The 24,852-nt window shown below is 45.6% G+C and overlaps 1 protein-coding gene across 2 annotated transcripts; it reads left to right on the top strand.

Moving 5' to 3' along the window:
• Positions 1 to 1,859: 1,859 nt before the first annotated feature.
• On the top strand, positions 1,860 to 22,977 carry CDC42EP5 (CDC42 effector protein 5). Of its 2 annotated transcripts, none has more exons than XM_083376631.1 (3): positions 1,860 to 1,922; positions 13,495 to 13,884; positions 22,278 to 22,977. In XM_083376631.1, exon 3 carries the CDS (start codon positions 22,278 to 22,280, stop codon positions 22,971 to 22,973), a length of 696 nt encoding a protein of 231 aa, XP_083232757.1. In that variant the 5' UTR covers positions 1,860 to 1,922; positions 13,495 to 13,884; the 3' UTR covers positions 22,974 to 22,977. The 2 variants fall into 2 exon arrangements, with proteins under 2 accessions (XP_083232757.1, XP_083232758.1); XM_083376632.1 differs by lacking the exon at positions 1,860 to 1,922 and adding an exon at positions 13,208 to 13,360.
• Positions 22,978 to 24,852: the final 1,875 nt, after the last annotated feature.

Genomic DNA, 24,852 nt, shown 5'->3' on the forward strand with positions numbered 1-24,852 from the left:
GACTACTTACGCAGGATGTAACATCGCTTACACAGTGGGACCTTATACGTTTGCACATTTCGGCTTAATATTGTTATTTGTATTTTTTTTCCTCATTACTTACATGATTAGAAGGCGCTTTTTTATTTGTCGACTTTTTCTGAATCGTGATTTTATTTATTTTGTTCTTGGAAATGAATGGGGGAAAAGATAAAAGAACGTGAAAGCGGAGAAAAGAAAAGAAAGAATGGAAAAGCGAGAGGATAGAAAAAAACGGGAATGAGAAAAGAACGGGAGAGAAAAAGAAAAGAAAAAGAAAAGAAGGAGAAAGAGGGGAAAAAAATAAAATTAAAGAAAAATGGGAGAGAAAGAGGGGAGGAAAGCAGGGGAACACGGCAAAAAAAAAAAAAGAGTGCTGATCGACCCCACCCAGCCACAGCTCTCCGATGCTGCCGTGGAGTCCCCCAAGATATTTCCCCGGAAAATGCGATCTCCCCCCAAAAAAAGGCTTCATAAGGGCGGCGGAGGACCCCAATTGCAAACTTCCCCCTTCGCCGTCCCCACCCACCCACCCACCAGTCCTCGGCCACGGAGGGAAGAGAGCAGCAGAGGCCGGACGTGCTGGCGGCGGAGGGGTCGGAGCAGGAGGCTAGAGCAGCTGGCTGTTCCCGAATCAACCCCCCCCCCCAATCTCCCCAAAACGTCCTAGACCCGGGAAGTGAGCGATGCGCGAAGCTGCGTTTCTCTTGTTTTTTTTTCCCCTCTCTCCTTCTTCTTCGTAGATCCAGCGGCCCCGAAGCCTCGTATCACCTGAACGCGGGATCCTTCCTCTCCCGCCCGCTTGCTCGCTGCATTCACACGTGCTGGAAAGAGGCAGACGGGACCACGCTTTTATTGCGCGTGCATAGAACAAGCGTGCTCTACTCCAGCGTTTCCCAACCTTAGGAACTTGAAGATGCGTGGACTTCAACTCCCAGAATTCCCCAGCCAGCATAGCTGGCTGGGGAATTCTGGGAGTTCAAGTCCACGCATCTTCAAGTTCCTAAGGTTGGGAAACGCTGCTCTACTCTGTTCGTGCGAAGCTGCCTCCTCCTCCTCCTCTCGTTCAGTCCTTCAGTCGCCCGGCGCCTGCTAGCCACCCGACTCTCGCCCGCCCTTCTCTTGCAGAAAAGCGTGTCTCGCCCGTGGAGGCGTTCAGACAGATGGCAACCTTCCCGTCTGGAGGGCGCCAGGTTGGGAAAGGCCGTCCTTTCCATACCTTCCAGCCTCTTTCTCCTCCGCTCTCCAGTATTCCAACAATCCTCCTGTTTTTTTCCTCTTTCCCCCCCCCCCCCCCTACTTTTACCCCTTTCCATCTGGAACGAATTATTCTCCCTGGGAAAGAAACTTTCAGGAAATTCCATCCTCGGGCTGGGTAAACCTTGGGATGGGCGGGATTAGAGCGAGAGTCCCTTTCTCAGCAATGCGCTTTCCTCTTCTGCCTCTTCCTCTTCCTCCTCCTCCTCCTCCTCCTCCTCCTCCTCCTCCTCCTCCTCCTCTCCACGATCTACACATTCTTACTCTGGGTCTCCTGGAAAAGCGTTTCTCTCCCCGCAGCCCCCTTTCCCTTTCGCCAACCGTTTGGGGTTGGTTCGATCGCCTCGGGCGCTTCCAATTCCTCGCCCAAATCTCGGCCTGGCCGGGAGTGGAGAGGGGTGGGGTGGGGTGGGGTGGGGTGGGGGGGGGTGGAGAAGAAGTGTGGGGGTGGGGTGGGGGTGGCCCTGCTCCTTTAAGAAAAAAGACAGCTAGGGCAAAGCCCCGGGAAAGTGGGCGTGGCTTGCGAGACACACCCCCCCCTCCCTTTTAACTGCTGGCTTGCCGGAGCTGCCTGCTTGGAAAGGCGGCCAAGCGGATCAGAGAGGCTGGGAGGGAGTGACGCTCCAGGTAAAGAGAGCGCGTCGCCGGTAAGAAAAGACCGGGATTAACTTGCTCCGGTTTGGGGCGGTGGAGGTAGGTGGGTGGGGAGGGGGGAGGAAAAGGGAATGCTAAGAAAGCCGAGCAAGAGGTCAAGGAAATATCTTCTTGGGCTGGCTAAAAGAAATGAGCCTTGCGGAGACCTCGCCAGATTTAACGGGATTCTTGGTTGGGTTCGTTGTGTGTGTGTGTGTGGGGGGGGGGGTTTAGTGGATTAGCAGCGACCAGGTTGGGATCGCTCCAAGGTGATTGCGGATTGGGGTGGGGTGGGTGGGTGGGTGGGAGCAGCGGCACAGCCCGAAATGATCCCAGCGCGGACTAGTGGATCGCAACCGAACAAAAGGCAGCCCGGGGCGGAAAGGGAGTGGAGCTTTAAGCAGCGAGTTCCAGCGGGTAACTGAGAAATCGTGGTGGGTTTTTTTTCCTTTTTTTTTCCCCCCTGGGAAAAGGCGTAGCTCTGCAAGAATCCCTGGGCTTTGCCGCTTTGGAGAGAGAGAGAGAGGTGAGGTCCAAGTAGGGTGGGGTGGGGTGGGCTCGCGGTGGAGAAACGGGGCGTCTGAATGCCGCGGGAGGATGAACCCGGGAGCCACCGGGGGTTGAGCAATGCAAACGCCAGGCGATGAAATCGAGAATCAATCCCAAAGGAGTGACAGAAGGCTTGTACAAGAAAGGCGAAACAAAAGAGGGGAGGGCGTAAAACTGCAGGGGCGCCAGAGCCTTTCACCCACACACCCCGTGCCCCCCCCGTCTCTTTGGGCTCGTTCGCCACCAGCCCCCCCCCCCTTTCCTTGGACCTTCCTTCCAAAGGTGTGACAGCTCGAATCGCTTTTCTTCTCCATGATCTTCTGGGTAAAGGACGATGGGAGCTGTAGTCCCTCGAGGCTCGAGGTCGTTTGGGTTAAGAAGCGAGGACGGAGGTGTTTGGGAAGATCTTGCCTCTGGTGCAAAGCTTCTGCTTCCACACACACACACACACACACACACACACACCCCAAGAACTTGAGCACTGTACCATATTGGGGCGTTATTTCCAGTGGCATTGGGTTGGGTGTGCGGGGGGGGGGGCAGGACTGAGAGGAAGCATTGGAAAAATTAAGCTGGGGGAAAAAAATATACGGCATTAGGGCTCAGAAGTATTTGGGAACCAGGGTCTGTTTTATTAGAGGGCGGGGAAGTATATTTCTGCATTTAGAGACCAGAAACTCGGGGCAGCTCGGCCGCTGGGCTTATGTGATTTATTGGGGTGCAGAATTGCGGATTTTCCAGTGAACTTTAGTAACAATATGGTACCCTTGAGCTGCACGAAGCAAGGCTAGCCTCTGTCCCCAGGTAAAATCTGCCCACTTTGGGCTGAGGTCTCTATACCCAGCCACACCTTTAAAGATCACATGGTAGGAAGGCATGTTTGAAGCATGTTCCTGATCTCTAGTCTAGGGCAGTGGGAGGGGGGCAGGGCACCATGGATCTCCCGCTTGTTACATAAATTGGGTTCTTTTATTGAACGGCACCATGTGATTCATTTACTCCCCCCCTTCTTGCATATAAGGGATTGATTTTTCTTTCCTTCCCCCTGCTCTGTTTTAATGCTGCTGCCTGTTAGGTCACTTTCACATGAAAATTGGCTTAGCCACGTTAGGCATACTGGTCTTGCTTTGTGGCTTCTATTTTTGCCCTAGCCTGACCTACCTCACCGGGTTGTTGTGGGAAAAAGCGGAAGGAAGAAGCACTGCGTAACTCACCTTGAGCTCCTGAAGGGGAGGTGGAATATAAGTTTGATATATAAATAAATAAATATTAAGACTCTTGCTGGATTGTTACGGTTAGGCCAGGGGTAGGCCATCTCGGCTCTTTTATGACTCATGGACTTCAACTCCCAGAATTCCTGAGTCAGTTATGCTGACTCAGGAATTCTGGGAATTGAAGTCCATGAGTCATAAAAGAGCCAAAGTTGCCAACCCCTGGGTTAGGCCAACCGCTTTCAGCCGCCAGAACTGTCAGAGGCCCGAGGAAGTCCATAGATAGCGTCAGCCACAGTGGCAACAATTTCTCAGCAGAATCTGAATTTGAAGAGCTACTTCTCTTGTATAGGAAGATTCTATTTAAACTACAGCTAGTCCTCAACTTACAGCCACAACTGAGGCCAAAATTTCTGTTGCTACGTTTTGCCCCATTTTATGATCTTTCTTGCCACAGTGAAGCGACTCTCTTCGTTTGTTAAGTTAGTCACATGGTTGTTAAGCGAATCTGGCTTCCCCTTTGACTTTGCTTGTCAGAAGGTTGCAAAAGGGGATCACATGGCCCCCGGGACACTCTCAGCTGTCATAAATACATGCCAGTTGCCAAGCATCTGGATTTTGATCATGTGACCATGGAATGTTGCAAAGGTCGTAAGTGTGGAAACGATCATACAGTAAGTCACTTTTTAGTGCTGTTGTGATTTCAGTCGGTCACCAAACAAATGGCTGTATATTGAGGAAGACCTGTATTCTAATAATCTGTGGTTTATAGGCAGTCCTCAGGTTACGACTATTAATTTAGTAACCGTTTAAAGTTACAACAGCATTGAAAAAAGGGACTTACGATTGGTCCTCACTGTTGTGACCGTTGCAGCATCCCCACAGTCATGTGATCAGAATTTGGGCACCTGGCATGTATTTAGGATGGTTGCAGTGTCCTGGGATCATGTGATTGCTATTTGCAACTATTGCAGCTGGCGTCTGATGAGCAAAGCTCATGGAGACCTGTTGGATTTGCTTAACGGCGTGATTCATTTAACAACTGCGGTGATTTGGCATGACTCATTTAACAACCACCTGCCTTAGCAATGGACATTCTATATAAAGTTTTGTTAATTTTTTTAACAGAATTCAATAGTAATCATTCAACAAAATGTGTTGTCTGAGTATCTTATTCACTAATACAAATTAAATTCCTAATCCCTAACTCTTTCCTCTAACCATGGATAAAATAGGTCCCAAGTTTGAAAATATTCTGTTTCTTCCTTTCCTTTCAACCTTAAAGTAAGCCTGTCCATTTCCACACAGTCTAGTATTTTTTTAAAATTATTTCTTCTTCTGGTGGTGTTTCTTCATTCTTCCAGTATTTTTCTAACAGTATTTACATGTTATCACATGTAAAATCAAATATGTACTTTGCTTATCAGGTTTTTCTGGCATTATATCTAGTAAAAAAAAATCAGGTTTATAGTCTATGTGTTTCTTTAACATTTTTTCTAACCACGCGTGAATTTTTGTCCAATATCTCCTTGCTTTAACGCATGTCCACCACATACAATAAGTACCTGGCTTATGCTTACATTTCCAGCATTTCTCTGACATATTTTTAAACAGTTTTGCTAATCTTGGTGGCAAGTGCCATCTGTAAAACACTTTGTGTAGGTTTTCTGGATAGGCTCCTATAAAGCAATGGACATTCTAGTGCCAATTGTGATTGTAAGTCGAGGACTATTGGTATATCTCACTGTGTAGCACATCCTGTGCTGTCCTCTTGGCCAACACTAGCATAGTCGTCTTATGTTTTTGGTTGGAGTAATTGGGACCAAGTGAAATTGAGTTCTCAAGAGTAACATGGCGAAATAGGCCATGTAGTTTGCTGCTCATAAAAGGCCATCTCAGGGCAGGCTTTGTAAACTGCACGGAGTGTGGAGCTGAATTTCAATATACTGACTGCTCCACCAGATTCTCGCCCTGGCTTACTACCAATGTCATTCATAGGCAGAACGTTTCAGGAGAAAATCTTTAGCTAACCCAAATTCAGCCTTTAGCTTTTAATTAGAGATGTCAAACCACTTTCAGAAAAGTGTTGCTGTTTAGTACCCTAGCAGGGAAAAAGAAACAAGACATTAACCTTTGGCACAAACCAAGAGCAATAAACAAAATTTGAAAAACTTTACTTGCCGCAGCAAAGGGTTTCTGTAGTGTAGGATGGATAGCACCTTAAAAATAATGCTGGCTGGGATCTTGGTGGATTAACTGTGTTTGCCTAGACGAAAAAGCTCCTCGGTTCTGTATCCTCAGTTCAGTCCAAAATGATCCAATCCCAGGACCTATTGGATGAAATTCTGCACCTGGTCTTGTGATATTGCTGTTGTATTTTTTTTTTACACAATCAGTTCGGTTTGTGAACATCCAATACAATATCTGTGATCTCTTCTGTGTGTATAGATGGAAACCAGATGGCCCATAACTTTCCTGCATATCTACAAGGGCAGGTACAGGGAAGTCCTCGACTTATAATAGTTCTTTTAATGACTGTTCAAAGTTACAGTGACACTTATGACCATTTTCCCGCACTTAAAACCATTGCAGCATCCCTACGGTCACGTGATCCGAATACAGATGCTTGATGCCTGACTCATATTTATGACTCACACGTATGACAGCTGCGGTGTCCTGGTGTGAGGGGATCCCCTTTTGCAAACTTCTGACAAGCAAAGTCAGTGGGGGAAGCCAGATTCATTGAACAGCCGTGTTATTAACTTAACAACTGCAGTGATCCACTTAACAACTGTGACAAGAAAGGTGGTAAAATGGGGCAAATTTAGTTAACAAATGCCTCCTTTAGCAACGTAAGTTTTGGGCTCCGTTATGGTCATACGGCGAGGACTTCCTGTGGAGTTCCTGTTAATTTTGGATTCCTATTATCCCGTGTTTGCAACTGCAGCTGATAAGCTCATTATGACCGTGCACCCCAAAATGAGCTTAGTTAGGATGATTCTGTTTTATACATTTGGTGAGTAGGAAAATGGCTATTTTGGCAAATAAATCAAAGCTACAGCCTGTCTTTCACTTAGAACCATTACTTCAGTGACCATCCGAAGTTACAGTAGTAGTGAAAAAAAGTGCCTTACAACTGGTCAGTTCACTTACAACCATTAGAGCAGAGTTCCCTAACATTTCTGGCTTTGTCGACTGGCCGGGGGGGGCTGCCATCAAGCATGCATGCGTGGCTCCATTTACACAAGCGGTGTGAATGCGCACCTGCCGCTCACTTAAATGGAGTGTGCGCCCGCTGGCTCCTGCAACTGAAGATGCGCATGGCCCAGTTACAATCCCCTCACGGCCCACAGGTTGGGGGCCCCTGCATTAGACTAGAGCAGTGGTGGCAAACCTATGGCACGGGTGCCAGAGGCGGCACTCAGAGCCATCTCTGTGGGCACGCACGCCATTGCCCCAGACCCGCCTCCCCCCACGGCCCCTTCCTCACCAGCAGCCCCCCCTCGGAGGAGAGTCGCCCCCAAGTGCAGCCCGTGTGGAGCAGCACAGCCAAGGACATGGCAGCCGAGCAGCGGGGACAAGACTTCGCCCTCATACCCATCGCACGAAGTTGATGCTGCAGGGCGCGGGCAGAGGGCGCGGCTGCCATGGTACTGCTGGGCCACATGGGTGATCTGCGGTGGGCCGTGGAGGCAGTGGGTGGCTCCACAGGCAGGTGGGGGGCAGTTTTGGGGCACTCGGTCTCTAAAAGGTTCGCCATCACTGGTCTAGAGCATCCTCACGGTGACGTGATCAAAATTCAAGCACTTGGCAACACGCAAGTATTTATGACATTGCAGCATCCTGGGGGCATATAATTGCCATTTGTGACTGTCCCAGCAGGCTTCCAACAAGCAAAGTCAATAAAGAAGCCATATTTGCTTAATGACTATGTGATTCACTTAACAACTGCAGTGATTAGCTTGACAACCATTGGGGAAAAAAGGTCTAAAATCAGGCCCAAGTCGTTTAATAACCGCTTTGCTTAGCCACAGAAATCCTGGTCCCAATTGTGATCATAAGTTGAGGACTACCTATGCATTCAGCTTCTGCGTCTGCAAAGACATTTTAATTACAGGCTTTGCTTTTTTTTTACTCAAAAGTAACATCTTGGTAAGATGTCAGTGAAGTGGTCCTGAATTTCCACCCACCAGACTTAGTTCCTTTTCCAAAGAATGTAGGGCTCCTGTGGTCCACCAGGAGACCAAATTTGACGCCACGATTTATGGACAAAGCTTTGAAACCTTTGTCTTACTGGCCTATGCCTGGTACCTCATTACCACAGCCTTGTCCAACATGGTACTCTCTAGACCAGCAGTCCTCAAACTCTCTGGCTCTGTGGACCGGCAGTGGAGGGGGAGGGGATGGTTTTGCGCGTGCACCACTGCTTGCGCAAATGGAGCTTTGTGTGCTAGTCTGCCGTTTGCACAGACTGCTTCCCAATGGGCCACAGACTGGGGGTTGGAGATCCCTACTCTAGACCTCAATATGTATCACCCAGGCTTGCTACAAGGGATTTGTAGTTCCGCAATCTGGAATGGTCCAGACTGGGAAAGCCTATTCAATTTTACTCTTAATTAAAGCGGGAGTGTCCAACATTGGCAACTTTAAGAACTCCCAGAATTCCCCAGCAGCCTTGGCTGGCTGGGGAATTCTGAAGTCCACAGGTCTTAATAATTGCATCTCTGTGTAGGTAAACCTTTCATATGACAGCAGAAGCAAAACTCAGATTCTGATAAGTAGTAATACGCAGTGGAACAAATCCCATTGGTTTATGAAGAGAGAACCACAGGGGATTTTTAATATACTGTCGAACAAAGATTTCATTTCTCGTTTGGGGTGGATCAGCTGTTCTTAACTGACATAGGCAACCTGGAAGTATCTGGGTCTTTTGGCTTGTATTTTCTCAATACCTGACTGTTGGCTGGACAAAGATGATGGATCTCAAACTCCAGAACATCTCAAGGACACCAATTTGTTAGTGTCTAAAGGCATAAAAAAAGTGGAAACAGCTTTCCAATTAAATAAACCATTAGTCATATGGTTGATCTCCTATAGTTAAATCATTATTCTATTTTTCTCACTCTCCCCCAAAGGTCCCATATTTTGCTTATTTTTAAATAGGTTTGCATATATTCCATGATAGCTGCTTTTGCTCTTCACTTGAGAATCGTTTCACATTTTTAATATGATACACTGCTACTGTCATGCGTGGATGAGACAACTCCTAATTCTTTCTTTAGTCTAATCAGAATAATACAGGAATCTAAGACAATAAAGGTAAAGGTAAAGGTTCCCCCGCACATGCGTGCTAGTCGTTTCCGACTCTAGGGGCCAGTGCTCATCTCCTTTTCAAAGCCGAAGAGCCAGCGCTTGTCCGAGGACGTCTCCGTGGTCATGTGGCCGGCATGACTAGACGCCAAAGGCGCACAGAACGCTGTTACCTTCCCACCGTAATGGTCCCTATTTTTCTACTTGCCTTTTTACGTGCTTTCGAACTGCTAGGTTGGCAGAAGCTGGGACGAGTAACAGGCGCTCACTCTGTTACGCGGCACAATAAGACAATAGCTGATGCATTTAACCTGAATTGTGTTTCTTGAGCCAAATTTACTTCCAGGAGGCTGAGTTAAGGACCATCACTGTATGGTTGTATGAGACCATAATTGAGGAGTGTGGGGCAACCTGAAGCTTAGTTAGGGTCCCTGAACCACAGTTCCAAGTATCCCTTGCTGCACAGGTGATGCTCACTATGATTTGAACTGATGCTTTGCCAATCTCTGTATGCTTTCTTGATGGCTTTTTAAAAAGACTGTTGAGATTGTGTGACAAGGTACTCTCACAGAAAGACAGTTTTCTTGCTCACTAAATAGGAATCATCCTAACTGAGAGCCAGTTTGGTTTAGTCCAGAGATGGGCAACATGGCAGCTTTATGACCTGGGGACTTCAACTCCCAGAATTCTTGAGCCAACCATGCTAAGGTGAGACTTGAATTTATGGTCTTGCTCTTTCTAGCTTGGTGCCTTAATCACTACACCAGGGGTGGACCTGTGGACTTCAACTTCCAGAATTCTTGAGCTAGCCATGCTGGTCAGGAATTCTGGGAGTTGAACTCCACAGGCCATGAAGGCGCCATAGTTGCTCACCCCTGGTCTAGTGATTAAGGCACCAGTCTAGAAGGTGTGATACCATGAGTTCAAGTCTCACCTTAGCTTCATCGCACCTCACAGGTTGTTGTTGTGGGGAAAATAGGAGGAGAAAGGTGTGTTGGATTTGTTCATTTGCCTTGAGTTATTTGTAAAAATAATAAAGGTGGGATATTAATAAATCAAAATCAGATTCAAGGCATGGTTAATCCTGACATTTTCCCTAAAGAGAAATAGTTTTAATTCGTTTTCCTTACTAACTTTCCCAATATCTCAGTTTTTCTCCCTTCTTTTTTGAGCAGGTAGGGCATTTCAAAATAACCAACTGGGGTTTCAACGTTTTAATTCTCTGCAGAGATATTTGAGGCCCAAGGCCTTCTCGTTAAGAAAGTTGATGTTAAAAACAGAACACTTGCCCTACCGCAATGCCGTTTCTTTTAAAATGAAAGGAAACTCAAGCTAGGCAGGCCTCAAAGGTGCCATAGGCGATATATTCCATTAGGCTAACCATAGTTGTTGTTGTTTTTAATCATAGATTTGCCTCTTTCAAACTGCATGATGGTATCCATTTTTATAGGGCTAATAAAACAGGGAAAAAGTCACAATTTAGACATGCAATAAAATGGGAAGGATTGAGATGAAGTATGCCAGTTCAGATGACCGGTGAGTTTAAAGTGCCCCCTTCGGCTTGCAAGAGCTTCTTAAATGAAACCAAGTTGAGCATGCAGAAATGAAGACCCTCCTCAACACTCTTCTCTGAGGGGAAAAATGCTATAAGTCAGGGGTCCTCAACCTTGGGAACTTGAAGACTTGTGGACGTCAACTCTCAGAATTCTGGGAGTTGACTCCACAAGTCTTAAAGCTGCCAAGGTTGAGGATTCCTGCTAGAAGTAAATGAAGACCAAGAAAAGATGCTGAGATGGGGGAGGGATGTGGTGGAAGGGGGCTACAGAGACCCATAGCTGTCTCTTTGATCTCTTTACCCATTTCTTGTTTTGTCCATTCTGAAATATAAGCTTTGAACCTGATGTTCACAGAGATAAAAAGTCCTCAGCTCTGAGATTTATGGCTATTTGCACTAACCTCTTTCACCCCTGTGTTCCACATACCAGCCCAGATCTGTCTTCCCATTTTTTTTAAAAAAAGAAAAAACATAACTGATCTTCAGGGCAATGCTCTTCCCCTCTTGAGCCATCCATCTTTTAGTTTTTTTTCCTTGCCTTAATTTCACCCTCTTTCTATCTCCAACAGTACATCAATCCATTGAAATGCAAGGACAGTGGGCCCACTATGTTTTTCAACCCTGATTTGACCCAATTGCTCAATATAAAAAAAAACCCAACAACAGACAGGGATATCCTGAAATCCAGGCTGATTCAAGAACCCTTTCCCTCATTCCTCTTGTGTTACTCTTTTATAACAAAGGAATCATTTATCTGTGGGTCTCTTCACCCACTCTCCAAAGGAGAAAATGAGCTTCTTAGTCAGAGGCAAAATACCAATGGCAGAAAATTTTGTATCAGGATTTGATTTCTGCTCTGGTCAATTCAAGGATTACTTCAGGCAAGGAGGAAAGGTGTCTTCAAACATGTGCAGAGTACACTGTATTATATAGTAACTGCTGTTGCCATAAACCATGTATCTGTTTGGTTTCTTAATCTTTCTACTAAAAGTAAAAATTCAAACAGCTAATGATGATATTATAAGAAAGCTATAGTTAAAAACCTGGATAAAAGCAATCTATTAAACCACTCTGGTTTTCTTGCTGTTGTAGATCTGTATTTATGAAGAGTTTCACGTAGAAAGTTTATTACTGATAACTATTTCCCTCTGATTACTCACCATTATTGGGTTCTTTAAAATGCATATGAGATGCTAAAAAAGCATGAATTATGTTTTATACTGATCAACAGACTGTGTCTGCTTGGCAAAACAGGTTTTAAACCAGGATATGTTCTAAATGCTGATCTATACAACATCTCACCTACTGTGATTAATGTGTTTATTGCATTCTATTGGAATGGTGCTTTAAATGTTGCTCTTTGTCTCTGTGATTTATGTATAAATATGTGCACGTGTACATGAATACATGCATTTTTCTTTTTCAAAAAGCCAGACTTGAAGCTTCTGTTACTTTAAACACTTCAGAAGATATTCTTAAATTAAGAAATATTTGAAATATAAAGTGTCTTTAGAAGGGGGGGTTGTCAAAATTGCTGCTGTTGCCACCACACCAAAGAACTGAAATTATCTGGGAAAGATGTAGAATGATGTAGCACAATGCAAATTTTTGTGCAGTCGTATCTTCAGAACCAATACTAAGGACTAGAAAGTTAAGGAGGGGGACACAAAGTGGAGATGCGTTGTGTGTTTTGTATGTTTCAGTTGTAGAGGACTAGGGAGCTTGACTCTTATCTTTAAGGGTATGTCCCCTCAGCCAGCCACTTCTTAAATTTCTGACTGTGTTAGTGGTTCTACATTGCTGATCTCCTTCAAGGATGTAACTCTACAGGTAAATCCTTGACATACAGCCATTTGTTTAGCAACCATTCAAAGTTACATCATAAAAAAAAGTGACTTAGAACTGGTCTTCATGCCAATCAAAATTCGGGTGTTTGACAACCGGCATGTATTTAAAATAGTTTCAGCATCCTACCTTTTGTTTTTCAGTAATATTTTTCACTAACATTTTTGTTTTATCTTTATTTCAAAATTGTTTTATTTAGCCCCTCAAAATATTTCTTTTTCCAATCTTATTGGTATTGTTGAAAACAAAAATGTGGTAATATATTCATTTTGATTATTGCAAATAGCCAAAATAAGGATAAATGGAGATATGACTGAAAAGACTAACATTATGAAGGGAACAAGGCAGGGATGCCCTTTATCCCCATTATTGTTTGTATTGACACTAGAGATACTAACTAGAACTATAAGACAGAATAAGGATATAAAAGGTATGAAAGTTAAGAGAGAAGAATATAAGCTACAAGCTTTCGCAGATGATTTAGTATTTATCTTGGAGGAGCTTAACAACCATGGCAAAAAGATTGCAAAATTGGGTGTGATTCACTTAACAACTGCTTTTAATTAGAATGGAAATTCTGCTCCCAATTGTGGTCGTAAGTCAAGGACTGCCCGTACTTCAAAGGAAGGCAGTTCTAACCCTCTTTCCATGGGGCCGATCTTTTTTTCTTCCAATACAACTGCAAAAGTGAAGGTGAAGGTGTGAGGCTAGCTCAGCCATCCTTGTCTAACTAGTCTGTGTGTGTGTGTGTGTGTGTGTGTGTGTGTCACACAGGCCAGTGCGTCAGTTCACTTACCACTTCACTTTTGAAGCCTCACAATTACAGAGGCTCCTTTCAGATCCCTGCGTTTTTTGCTACTCGTCCTTAGCCTGTTCTTAGTTGTGTTTCCAAATATGCCAACCAAACTCCAGAATTCAGGAATGTGCTGAACTTTATACAAAATTGGAGATTGTTTTTTTTTTCCTTTCCTCTAATGTGTGGGTATGTGTTTAAATTCACTGCCCAGGGATAATATTTGTCTTGGCTTCTGGCTCCTAGTTTTCCTCTTACATATCCTCTGTGGCGCAGTTTGGATTTTTCTTGGTGTTTCTGACATTATTTTCTTTCTTCTTCAGGTATAAATAAATAACCTTCTGGGCCGCCACCCAAGAGGGGGTGGAGTGAAAGCCGGTGAAGAAGAAGGGAAAGAAAGAGAAAGCAGGAAAGGTGGACAAATGAAAGGAGGAAAAAAGGAAATTTTCCGGGGATTTCTGAGAACTTGAAGCCAACTTCCCGGACGTTGCTGGACAAAAGTGGAACAGGATCCAACTCCAAACGCTGGGAGGATATTGAGTGGTTGTTTTTCTCTTTTTTTTTTTTGTGGGTTGCTTTGGCACTGCCCCTTGGCGGAGGCAGCGGATTGGGGCGACTACAAAAGCAGGAAGAGAGTCGGGGACGTTCCTCTGAGTCACTTGAGCTGTGGGAAAAAGGCAGTTGCAGCGCTCTTTTTTTTTTTTTAAGCAAAGGTGAGTTTGCTAGACTTAATGCCGCTTTTCTCTCCCACCCACCCCCTTTATCTTTCGGCGCCTGGGCGCTCTGACTGGGCCGTCGGAGAAAGAGATGTGTTGAATCATCTGACATTTCTCCTGGCTGCAGGGAATCGGAGTTGTGGCCGGGGTGAGGAGGGGTTGTGGTGGTGGTGGCTGCGACTGTAGGTTTTGCTGTAGTAAAAGAAGCCAGCCCAGGAATTGGGGCTCATTAAGTCCCCCCCCTTCTATGGAGGGAGATTTAACACGGCCAGCTGATTGGGCTGGAAACCGAGGTGCCGCTTCTATAGCAGAGGAGTGTAGTGTCAAAAGGAGATACAGGATTCCCGGAGAGCCGAAAAAGAAAGCAAAAGTATGTGTCTCATTTTACCTGGGGAATGGCTAACCTAGCCAGGTGGCCAGCAGAAGCATGGGGAAAGGACGATCTCTTTGGATAGCCTTCTTCTCTAAAGGGGGGGGGGAATGCAGGGTGTGAGCTGACTTAATCTCGCACAAGGATTAAAAGGAAACTTGGGGAGGGTAGCACAAAGTCTTGTCGGTGTGTGTGTGTCTGGAGGGGAAGGAATAAGTGAGTGGTCATAAATCAAACCGCAGCCAGGTTGAAAGCAAGATGCAGAGGGGGGGGCATGTGTGGCTAGGTCAAATCACACTCACAGAGAGAGAGAGAGAGAGAGAGATCTGCCTGGGCGTCTTGGGATATTTCTCCTGGCATCTCAAAACTTCCAACGCAACCACCTTCCAGCTCCCCCTTACCCACTGTTTTGAGGTTCTCCTCTTGCAGAGCCTAGTTCTCGGAGAACTCCTGCTACAAAATGTCCTCTTTTTCCTTCTAGATCAGGGGTGTCAAACTCAATTTCATAGAGGGCCACATCAGCATTGTGGTTGTCCTCAGGGGGTCGGGTGGGTATGGCCTGGGTGGGCGTGGCTAGAGTGCGTATGGCCTACTGGGTGGGCGTGGCCAGCTCTACATCGTTGTCATCAAGGGTGCCTATGGGGGCCTGGGCGGGAGTGGGACAGATCTGAGGGTCTCTGGTAGGAGGAGGGTCTCTGGGCCAGGGCCAAGGCAGTGGGGGCCGTTCCCTCACTGTTTCCAGGTTGGCTTCGCAGGCCACATGAAACCACTTCGCGGGCTGGATCCGGCCCCCGTGCCTTGTGTTTGACATGTCTGTTCTAGATCCTTTGTTCTGGGGTTCCCTAGATTTTTCCCCTGGTCCACCAACCCTTCCCTTGAATTACCAATTGTATTTTTTTTTGGCCCAATAGCCCATTAGATCTCCTTTTTTTTTCCTGTAGGACCCCAGGATACCTGTTTCTAACTCATTCTCCACCTCCTACTTGATAGTTCTAGTCCCTTTCCTAGATAAATCCATAATATGGGCCCCTTTCTCCACACAGATGTAGTTTTTCCGCTCCACCAGAGCTAGGCAATTCCACCAGATCCCACCCCTGTCCAGTGCCCAACTGTTTCCTTTAATCCCAGCTGTACACAAGCATTTCCAAAGAGTTTGTGTCGATGTTTTTTGAAGGAAATTTCGTCATTGTCCTCTGGGGCTAGTAACCATATCTGTCATCCACAGACAGAGAGGGGAAGGATGGAAGGAAAAGGAATAGATATATTTTCCCGAGAGACTTTTTAGAATTAGCCTGCTTGGCACCACGCCAAGATCATGTCAGATCCAGTGGTTCTGATTTTCAGCTGTTCCCCGTCTTACGTTTTGGCATGCCCTCCTGATGTGTTTTTGTGGTAGACAGCCAACGTGCCATTCCTGAAGGCTGGGATTCTGCTGAAAAGCATTTTTTTTAAAAAAAACAAAAAACAAAACAAAACTCCACACCAAATGAAAGTGAGCCTTGGTGGAGTAGTGGGCTAATGCCTCCTTAAGTAACACCAGCTGCCTGCAATTAGTGCAGGTTCGAGTCCCACCAGGCCCCAAGGTTGACTCAGCCTTCCATCCTTCCGAGGTAGGTAAAATGAGGACCCAGATTGTTGGGGGCAATAAGCTGACTTTGTAATAATGCCGCTTGGGGTGTGTGTGAAAGCCCTAATAAGCAGGCATATACATAGAATGAAGGCTACTGCTAAGCTTGTAAGCCGCCCTGAGTCTTCAGAGAAGGGCGGGATATAAATGGAATTAAAAATAATAAAAAAAAGTGTCTCATCCAGAAGCTGCACAAACCGTCTCTGCAGGCAGCCCTTAAGTTGGGAGCTTCAAGCAAAAAGGCTTGATGGAAAAAATAGACTTATTTGATAAAAAGCTTATTTGATCAGATGAGTAGCTTAGGACAGGGTTTGACAGCTTGAAAGTATGTGGACTTCAACTCCCAGAATTCCCCAGCCACCTAGCATAATTCCCCAACCAGATTGTCCTAAGCCAGAAACATTGGTTTAAGGGTCTGTGGAGACTCTCAGTCCTCCAGGTCATGGTTTGTCCCAAAGGTGCTTTTTTTCAAGAGGCAACTGGACTTCCTTTGTTTTTCCTTGAAGAAGTTTCGCTTCTCATCCAAGAAGCTTCCTCAGTTCGGTTCTGAAGAAGTTTCTTGGATGACAAGCAAAACATCTTCAAGGAAAAACAAAGGAGGATTTAAGGAGGATTCATTTTTTCCTATCGGCCGATAGGTGAGTTACCCTTCCCCCAAACACGTGCATAATGGCTTTCCCAGGATAGTTCCTTCACCCCACCCCATCGTCCCAACGCTAGGGCATTTCCCATAGAAACCAGTGAATTCATTTTCATTTTTAAAAAGCAAGAAGCCTTCCTTATCCCTCGGGATATTCCGGTTTAAACTTCACCTGAGAAGAGACACACCTGCCTGTCTTTCCTCCCTCCTGTCTCTTTGCTCCTTCCGTTCCTAAGCTTCAGCAGGCTTAAGCTCATCGTAAAGTGGGTAGTTATGCCACTTTGTGGCCCGTTATCTCCAAAAGAAGTGTCAAGGACTCCGGCTTTAAAAGGATTGCATTTAAGAGCCTGCCTCCAAATAGGAGTCCTCGTGGGTTACGTTGTCCTTGTGCCTCACGTTTCAGGCAGAAATCAAAGCAAGCTTGGATCTCTTCCTTGGCTTGCCTAGGAAACTACTTAACAGTCCTGTCAGAGACCTCCACTTATGACCAGGATTGGGACCAGAATTTCCATTGCTAAGCAAGGTGGTTGAAGGATGAGGCGCACCTGATTTTACGCCCCCCCCTTTTTTTGCCACGACTGTTAAGTGAATTGTAGCCCTTCTTAAGTGGATCACGTCATTCAGAGAATCCTGCTCCCCCCCCCCGCCCCTCCATTCACTTTGCTCATCGGAAGCCAGGCTGGGAAGGTTACAAATGACCATCGCACGATCCCAGGATTCTGCAACCGTTGTAAATGCCTGCCAGTTGCCAAGCAACCAACTTTTGATCGTGTGACTGCAACGGTTGTAAACCCGAGGACTGATCGTCAGATGCTTTTTCCAGTGCCGTTGTGATTTCAAACGGTTGCTAAAAAAAATGGTTGTAAGTCGAGGACTGCCTGTAATGGCTGGATTATTCCAGTGTGGAAGAACTCTTTAATACGTTCTCATGGTTGGGCTACTGTAATGTGCTGAAAGGTGGGGCTGCCCTTGAAGTGGATCTGGAAGCTTCAGCTGCTGCAAAATGTTTCAGCTGTTACGGGCTGTTGCAGGTAGTCCTCGACTTATAACGGTTCATTCAGTGACTGTTTAAGGTTACAGCAGAGCTGAAAAAAATTGACTTATGACCGTTTTTCACTCTTACGACTGTAGCAGCATCCCCATGACCACATCATCAAAATCTAGACGCTTGGCAACTGGTTCATATGTAGGACAGTTCATATGTATCCTGGGATCACGTGATCCACCTTCAGACGAGCAAAGTCCAGGCAAAGCTGGATTCGCTTAATGCCCGTCAGTAATTTAACAAGTGCAATGATTCACTTAACAGCTGTGGCAAGAAAGGTTGTTAAATGGGACAAAACTCACTTAACAAATGGCTCACTTAGCAACAGAAATTTTGGGCTCAGTTGTGGTCATGCAGAGCACCGCAACTTTTTTGTCTTTCTGGAACACATGTTGCACCTCCTGTTCTGTTCTGGTCTGTGAGCTGCATTGGTTTCCAGTTTGTTTCTGGGTCCAATTCAAGGGGACAGTTTTGCCCTTTAAAACCCCACATGGCATGGGACCAGATTGTCTGAGGGACTGAATGCCTTTCCCCAATTACATCTGCCCGTCCCACCAGACCCAGGAGAGAGGATATGGATCCCATCGGTTATAACAGAGGGCCGGAGGCGTGCTTTTGTGTGCTGCCTGCATCTCAGCTTTGATTGTTTGTGTGGACCAGTTGCTGGCATGCTGTATGTTGGGGAACCCATTGGCTAGAGAGCTGTATTTGGTGGGTCCTAAGCAGCGGGCCTTTTCTTTGGGGGTGCCCTCTTTATGGAGTAGCCTTTCCCCTGAAAGTGAGGTTGGCATCATCCTTTTTGTCTTTCCATAAGGCAACAAAACCTTGTTGTGCCATCAGGCCTGGGGACCCCAAAGGACTGGGGAAATGAATATTGTCCGTGAAACTAGAGTCCTGTTTCAAGGACTTCGCAAAGAGAGATGGTGGGTGGCAGAAAGAAAGAGTAGCACGGCATGAATCAAGGAAGATGGGAGGATGGTGGTTCTTGTGGAAAGGTTGACGAGGTCTTTTCATTTAGGCCCGTGGTGGCGAACCTATGGTACACGTGCCACAGTTGGCACACAGACCCCTCTCTGTGAGCACATGCGCCGTCGCCCCAGTCCTAGGCCTTTAGCTGGCTTTTATAAAACCTTTTTGCTTTCGGCCTCCGCCCCCGTGTGCAAAAAAAAAAAAAGGTTCAATCAATCAATCAATTTCAACTTCTCCCCGGAAAAAAAAAAGATCATGCAAAGTTGGAATTGATTGATTGAACTTTTTAGTCCCACCGCAGCCACGCCCCCCAGCCGATGGGCCACGCCCACCCGGCACCCGGCGATACGTAAGTGGGTTTTGGGTTGCAGTTTGGGCACTCGGTCTCTAAAAGGTTTGCCATCACTGATTTAGGCCATGAAATGCTGGCTGGGGAATTGTGGGAACTACACATCTTAGGCAGTTTTCACATCACTACTGGCTGTGACACACAGGTCTTCAGCCTGTCCACCCTTTGGGTTTAGCTCCAAAAGGTTTCTTTAAAGCGGTTGCATCTTTTGTGCAACTGCCCTCCGTAGCTGCATTGCAATCTTGAGCAAAAATGGTGGTGGTTTTGGATAGGTCAGATGTTTTTTTTTTTTGTCCCTGCATGTTTTAAAATAACTTTATGGAACTGAATCCAGAGAACTGGCTTTATTTCTACCAAACTGCTACTAGCACCCACTAACAGGTAGTTCTATTTGGTAGGATAGTCAGAAGCATTGTTGGGCTGATGTAATGCCAACTCCCCCCCCCCCCTTATACGTGTTTCATGGCGTTGCTCTCGGGTGTGACAGGGGAGAAGCTTGCGGGGTAATGTTGAATTCTGCCCTGGTCATTTTGGATCTCATGGACACCTAGAGCATGCTCCTAAAGAGATTCCCCACAAGGAAATGACATCCTTGAAGGGGGAGGTCACTCTCACTAGCTCTGGACACTGTTGGGCTATTTTTCCTTGGGTGCTTCTAATATTTTCCAGTAAAAAAAAGGAATACAGTCAAAAAGGAAATATGACCGCAACTGAGCTCGAAATTTCTCTGGCTAAGTGAGACATTTGTTAAGTGAGTTTTGACCCATTTTGCGACCCTCCTTGCTACAGTTGTTAAGTAAATCACTGCAGTGGTTAAGTTAGTGATCTGGTTGTTAAGCGAATCAAGCTGATCGCCTGACCCCCCGGGACATTGTAACCGTTATCAATATGGGCCACTTGCCAAGAGTCTGAATTTTGATCATGTGACCGTGGGGATGCTGCAAAGATTGTAAGTGTGAAAAACAGTCATAAGTGACCTTTTTTTAGAGCTGTTGTAACTTCGAACGGCCACTAAATGAACTGTTGTAAGTCGAGGAGTACTTGTAATGCCCTTTATTCCTCTTCCCTTCTCAACCACAAAGGAAATGGCTCCCATCCATGCATCCGTCCGTCCGTCCATCTTCTGCCAACTCCTGAAATTGCTATCAGCATAAAAAGGGGTTCATAATCAAGTGGGAGATCTTTTTCCTGGATTCCAAGGAAAGGGAATAGTGAAGCTCAGGAGACAAGGCAAAGGAATGAGGACTTCTGAAGATTTTTTTTCCCCCCTGACTCGTGAAACCTAGGCTGGGTTTATTTACCACCCACAGCTGAGTCAACTCTTAGGCCGTTTTCCACGCCTGTCAGCACTTTCTCATCTCAGGAGGGAAGGAGAAGCCTTGGTTGACTCTCCCCTCCTCTGCCTCCCTCTTCTACACTTGTCCAGACAATGTCTCCCTTCCACCCCCAGTGCAGCTCCATTGTTCCCATTCAACATGAATCATCTCTATTAGATCATCACACCTCCAACAAGAACATTGCAATGTAGGGCAGGTACAAGGAGAGACAAGAAACGCCAGCGTCTGTAGGCCTGGTCCACCTGGTGTTTGTGTGTGTGTGTGTGTGTGTGTGTAGGGGCAGCGATGCCATGAGGGCAATACTTGGGGGCAAACATCCAAAACTTTGAAGGAGGGAGATCTTCCTTGCAACCCGACTTTCTGCCTTTGAGTGCATGGGAGGAAAAATCTTTCCCACTTTAACAGCCACTTCCTTCCACGCCTCAAATTCCATACCAAAGTGCCCCATATTTCTGATTTGATTACCAAGAGTGTCCACCGCATTGTATTGAAAGAAACTCCCCGTTCCTTAGATAATGCGTCCATTCCAGTTACCCGTGGATAGATCTAGTTTGGATTCCTACAACAAGCTACACCATTGCAGCTTAAATGTGCTGAGTGAACCTATTTGGGCTTCCTAACCATGGGTTAATGTGTTAAAACTGGGCAATTGTGGGATAGTTTAATCAATCACAATTAAGTAAATAATGTCTTAGTGTCTTGTGCCAATTCAAGCATAGATCCTCTAGAAGATCTGTGACATCTTGAATATGTTATCTTCTGCTATGAAGACAGCTAATTTCTGCTCCTGTCGCAGAAGTAACCAAAGATATTTTCGTTTGGTCTTTTCCTCTCGGGCGTCCTTAACATCTTCTTCTGTCCTCTATCCTTGAGTTTTCCAGAGCAGCCTAAGTGTTCCTCAATCAACGAACTGGTTGGACAAGTTATAAGGGGGTGGCCAGTAGGTAGAAAAATATCCTAAGCTGGGTCAGGAGGGAGCAATGCTCCTGCAACTCTTTCATTTATCCCAGGCTCTGCCTGCCACAAAATCGAAACTCTTTGACCCCTCGGACTGAAAGGAAGGCAAGGCCAGATCAGCTCCATGAAAACTCTTGCGTCAGCCTTGTGAGTTTTAGCAGGTTTTATGTGAATTCGGTAGAATGAGCAAAAATCAAGAGAGAACCTTGGTCTAAGGATTTTTTTTTCCCTTTTGTCTATTCTATCTCAGAGGAGCTCAAACACGATAGCTTCATGGTCACCATAATCAGCACCATGGAAGAAAATAAATCCAGACAGGGTAAACTGTCTTTGAAAACTGTCTTCTGGAAACTATTATTCTTTCATATCATTGGTTCCTGGGCTAAATCTCCTAGAAGAAAGCCACAACAGTCTCTTAGCTGCCTCCAAGTTGAACCAATTTATCACGGCAGAAGATTTCGTGATGAGTCACGTGCCCAAAGTGTTAGCTGCGTTGCAGATAAACTCAAGAATTGGAGGGACAGTAAGCGTGAGGTCAAGGAAACTGCAAAATTTGGGAAGACAAGGACTGCTACAGTGGAGGGCTGTCGCAAATTAAAGGCAAACATCCTGCCATTGGTAAAGTAATTACTGTACGGTGTGATTAAGAATGGATTAAGTTCAGTTAGGGCAAAAATGACAGGCTTAATTCAGTGGGAGTTGATTGGGAGCCGCCCAGAATTGGCTTTAAGGTAGGCGGCTATATAAATGTTTTAAACCAATAAACAAACAAGTAAATAACTCATGCTTTGGTTTCATGCTTCGGCTATATAAATGTTTCTAAATAAATAAATAGCTCGCGCTTTGGTTTCGTGCTCCGGTCTACCAACTAGCAATGGCATGTGGAATCTTTTATTTGTCCTCGGCATAACACTTTGTTCTCGTGGGCCTCACAAAAGGTGAGACCTAGGCTGTGCATGGGGGTCGGTGGGGGATTGTGTGGCAGAATTTGTGATTCTGATCTGGGTTTTTTTTTTTAGGAAAGTCATTTAACCTGGAGGCTGTGCTGGTTCCAGTGGGAATGCTTTGGATCCTAATGTTATGTCTCTCTTTTCAGATGCCCATCCTCAAGCAGTCCCCCGTTTCTCATTCCAAAAAGAGGCCCCGTCTGGATCGAGCCATGATTAGCGCCCCTCTGGGGGACTTTCGACATACGATGCACATTGGCCGTGGGGGCGATGCTTTTGGAGATACATCATTCCTCAGCAACCATGGGGGCACCAAGACCAATGGGTTGCCTCACGATGTAGCAGTGTCTCCTGGATCTCTTGGTTCTCCTGGAGATGTTTCTGGTTGCTTTGAACTGCTCTCCCCTCCTGGGAGTGGGAATGGAGTAGTCCAGAGTCCAGCAACATCAACCCCTGATGGCAGCTTTGTGGTACTGCAGAGCCCAGAGAAGACTGATTGGAAGCCCCCTAATGGAGAAGGTTGGGACCTGCAACAGAAGTTCTCCCTGGAGAGTTCCACACTGGACCACGCTGAATCCCTTCTCTCTTTCCAGCTGGACTTGGGGCCTTCCATCTTGGAGGATGTGCTGGGAGTAATGGATAAAGACTGGGACAATATTAAAGGGCAGGATCAGGATGCACTGAGGGATGAGAGCTCAAGCCCACTGGGATGCTCCAAGCAGGAGGACGAAAAAGAAGAGGAAGAAGAAGAGGAGGAGGAGGAAGAAGAAGAAGAAGAAGAGGAGGAGGAGGAGGGACAGGGCTACAGTTTTGAAGATGAACAAGATGAAGAGATTGGGTTATAGGAGGAGGAACATCTTGGTTTTGCTCTTTCTTTTCCCCACCTTAAGATTTCGGCCAGCCCGCTCTTGCAGAGTTTTCCAGCCTCTGCTACAGTAGTCAGTAGCTGGCAGCCCTTTGGCCAAATATGGCCAGCAAATGACTATTAGCTAATCCACCAATTTATCCCTGCCTCCTCCCCTAGAGAAGACTTTTTACCTTCAGATTTCTTATTGTGGGGTTCAGACAGGAAAACGGCAATCAGAATCCTATGGCACATTCCATGATGCTACTTCTGAAAAATAAGTTCCAGAAGGTGCTTAATAATAATCCTTGTTCTTTCCCCACTTCTTGTATCCCTTCCAAGGCCTGAGACAGTGCAACTTCTCTGCACTGGAAAAACATGTCTTGGCTTTCAGCCCCTCTCTCTATCTGGAATCAAAGTGACATACCACTGAGCCTGTTACGAAACTCTCTGTCCATCATCTGCTCTTATGTTTATCATTTTTTACTGAACTGTCTTAAATTCCAGCTCTCTAACCCACGGTTGGCTTCCCTCTATGAACGTGGAATCTGTTTTGAAGAAAAGGTCACCTAAGAGAACAGACTGAGAGAATATGAGGACACAGACTTAACCTAGAGGCACATGGTTGAAAGTACAGAGTAAGAGAGAATGATACGATTTTGGAAACTCTTTGTCTAATAATCTCCAACTATGTAGCCACTCTCTTCTACCAACACAGAGGCTATTGGGACATTCAAAGGTATGAAGCCTTCTTCTGCCCACCGGTCTCTTCTCAACGGAAGAACACAACCTAGCTCAATATAGCCTCCATTTCAGAATTCGTTCAGGTTTTTTTTTCTTCTCTTAAACCTGTGGATCTGTATATCCAAGCAGTATTGTGTAACCAAGCAGTTGTGGGACGTCTTCTTAAGAGATGATCTTGTGTTAAGACAAGGACATGATTAGAGGGAAGACGGAAGAGCTTCACCACATTTTCTCGAAGTCAATGAAAAGGAATTGGCAGGAAGAAATGAAGAAAAGATGTTGGGTTCCTTGAGTGGGCTGCAATTAGCCACATACCTTGCGGCTTCTGACGAGGGACAGAATTTTCTGCCAGTGGCCCACCTCACCGTTTTCTTTTCTTTTTTTGCACCCTGTATAAAAGAATCATCTGTTTTTGTCAATCCAGTCATGTACAAAAAAGGACAATGTTTTCAACTGATATAGTAGCTGGAACAATTCCGTGTTATTTTTCTCTCTCTTTTGGCTAGTCACTTTTAAAATGGATTTATTTATGAAGGACAAAACTTGGAGTGCTCGTGTGGAAAAAAAAAAGTATGCATCATTTTTTTTTCTTCCTTAAAGCTGTGATGGGGTTGGGTGGTAAGGCAGGGTTGCATCCGTAGATAGCATCTCTATCCAATGTGAACTGGATAACTTTTTAAACCAGGTGCGTTTAAGTTAATACAATTCAGTGGGCTGGAAGCGGCAATAACTGGACAGGGATTTATACTGGCCAACATATTTTTGAACAACACTTTTATAATCACCCAGATCCATCAAATTAATAGCTTGTTCTTTTGCCCATCAGTTATTACTTTTACATTCTTTTTTTAAAGTGATATTCTGTTACAGCTGTCTTGGCTTCCCTAAACTGCCCTGCGGGAACGTTGCCAACTCATTTTTGGAAGTTAATAGTAAACAGTTGGGAAACAAATCTGCTTGCCTCTGTACACATGCAGAGGTGGTGGTACAGCTGTAGATTTGTTTGTGCTAAATGTAAGAATACTTATATAGAAATAATGCCTTCCCCTTACTGTACCCCTTGGTTCTGCCCATAAACTTTGTCCATCCTTCTGTTCCTACTCTAGATCTGACTATCGGCTCCTTAGGGCATTGTT

Source organism: Vipera ursinii (genome assembly GCF_947247035.1).
Source record: "Vipera ursinii genome assembly, chromosome: Z".
NCBI classification, from domain to species: domain Eukaryota; kingdom Metazoa; phylum Chordata; class Lepidosauria; order Squamata; family Viperidae; genus Vipera; species Vipera ursinii.

What these genes read in the sequence shown, in the direction of transcription:
- CDC42EP5 (XM_083376631.1), top strand. Translation starts at nt 22,278, where the DNA reads ATGCCCATCCTCAAGCAGTCCCCCGTTTCTCATTCCAAAAAGAGGCCC.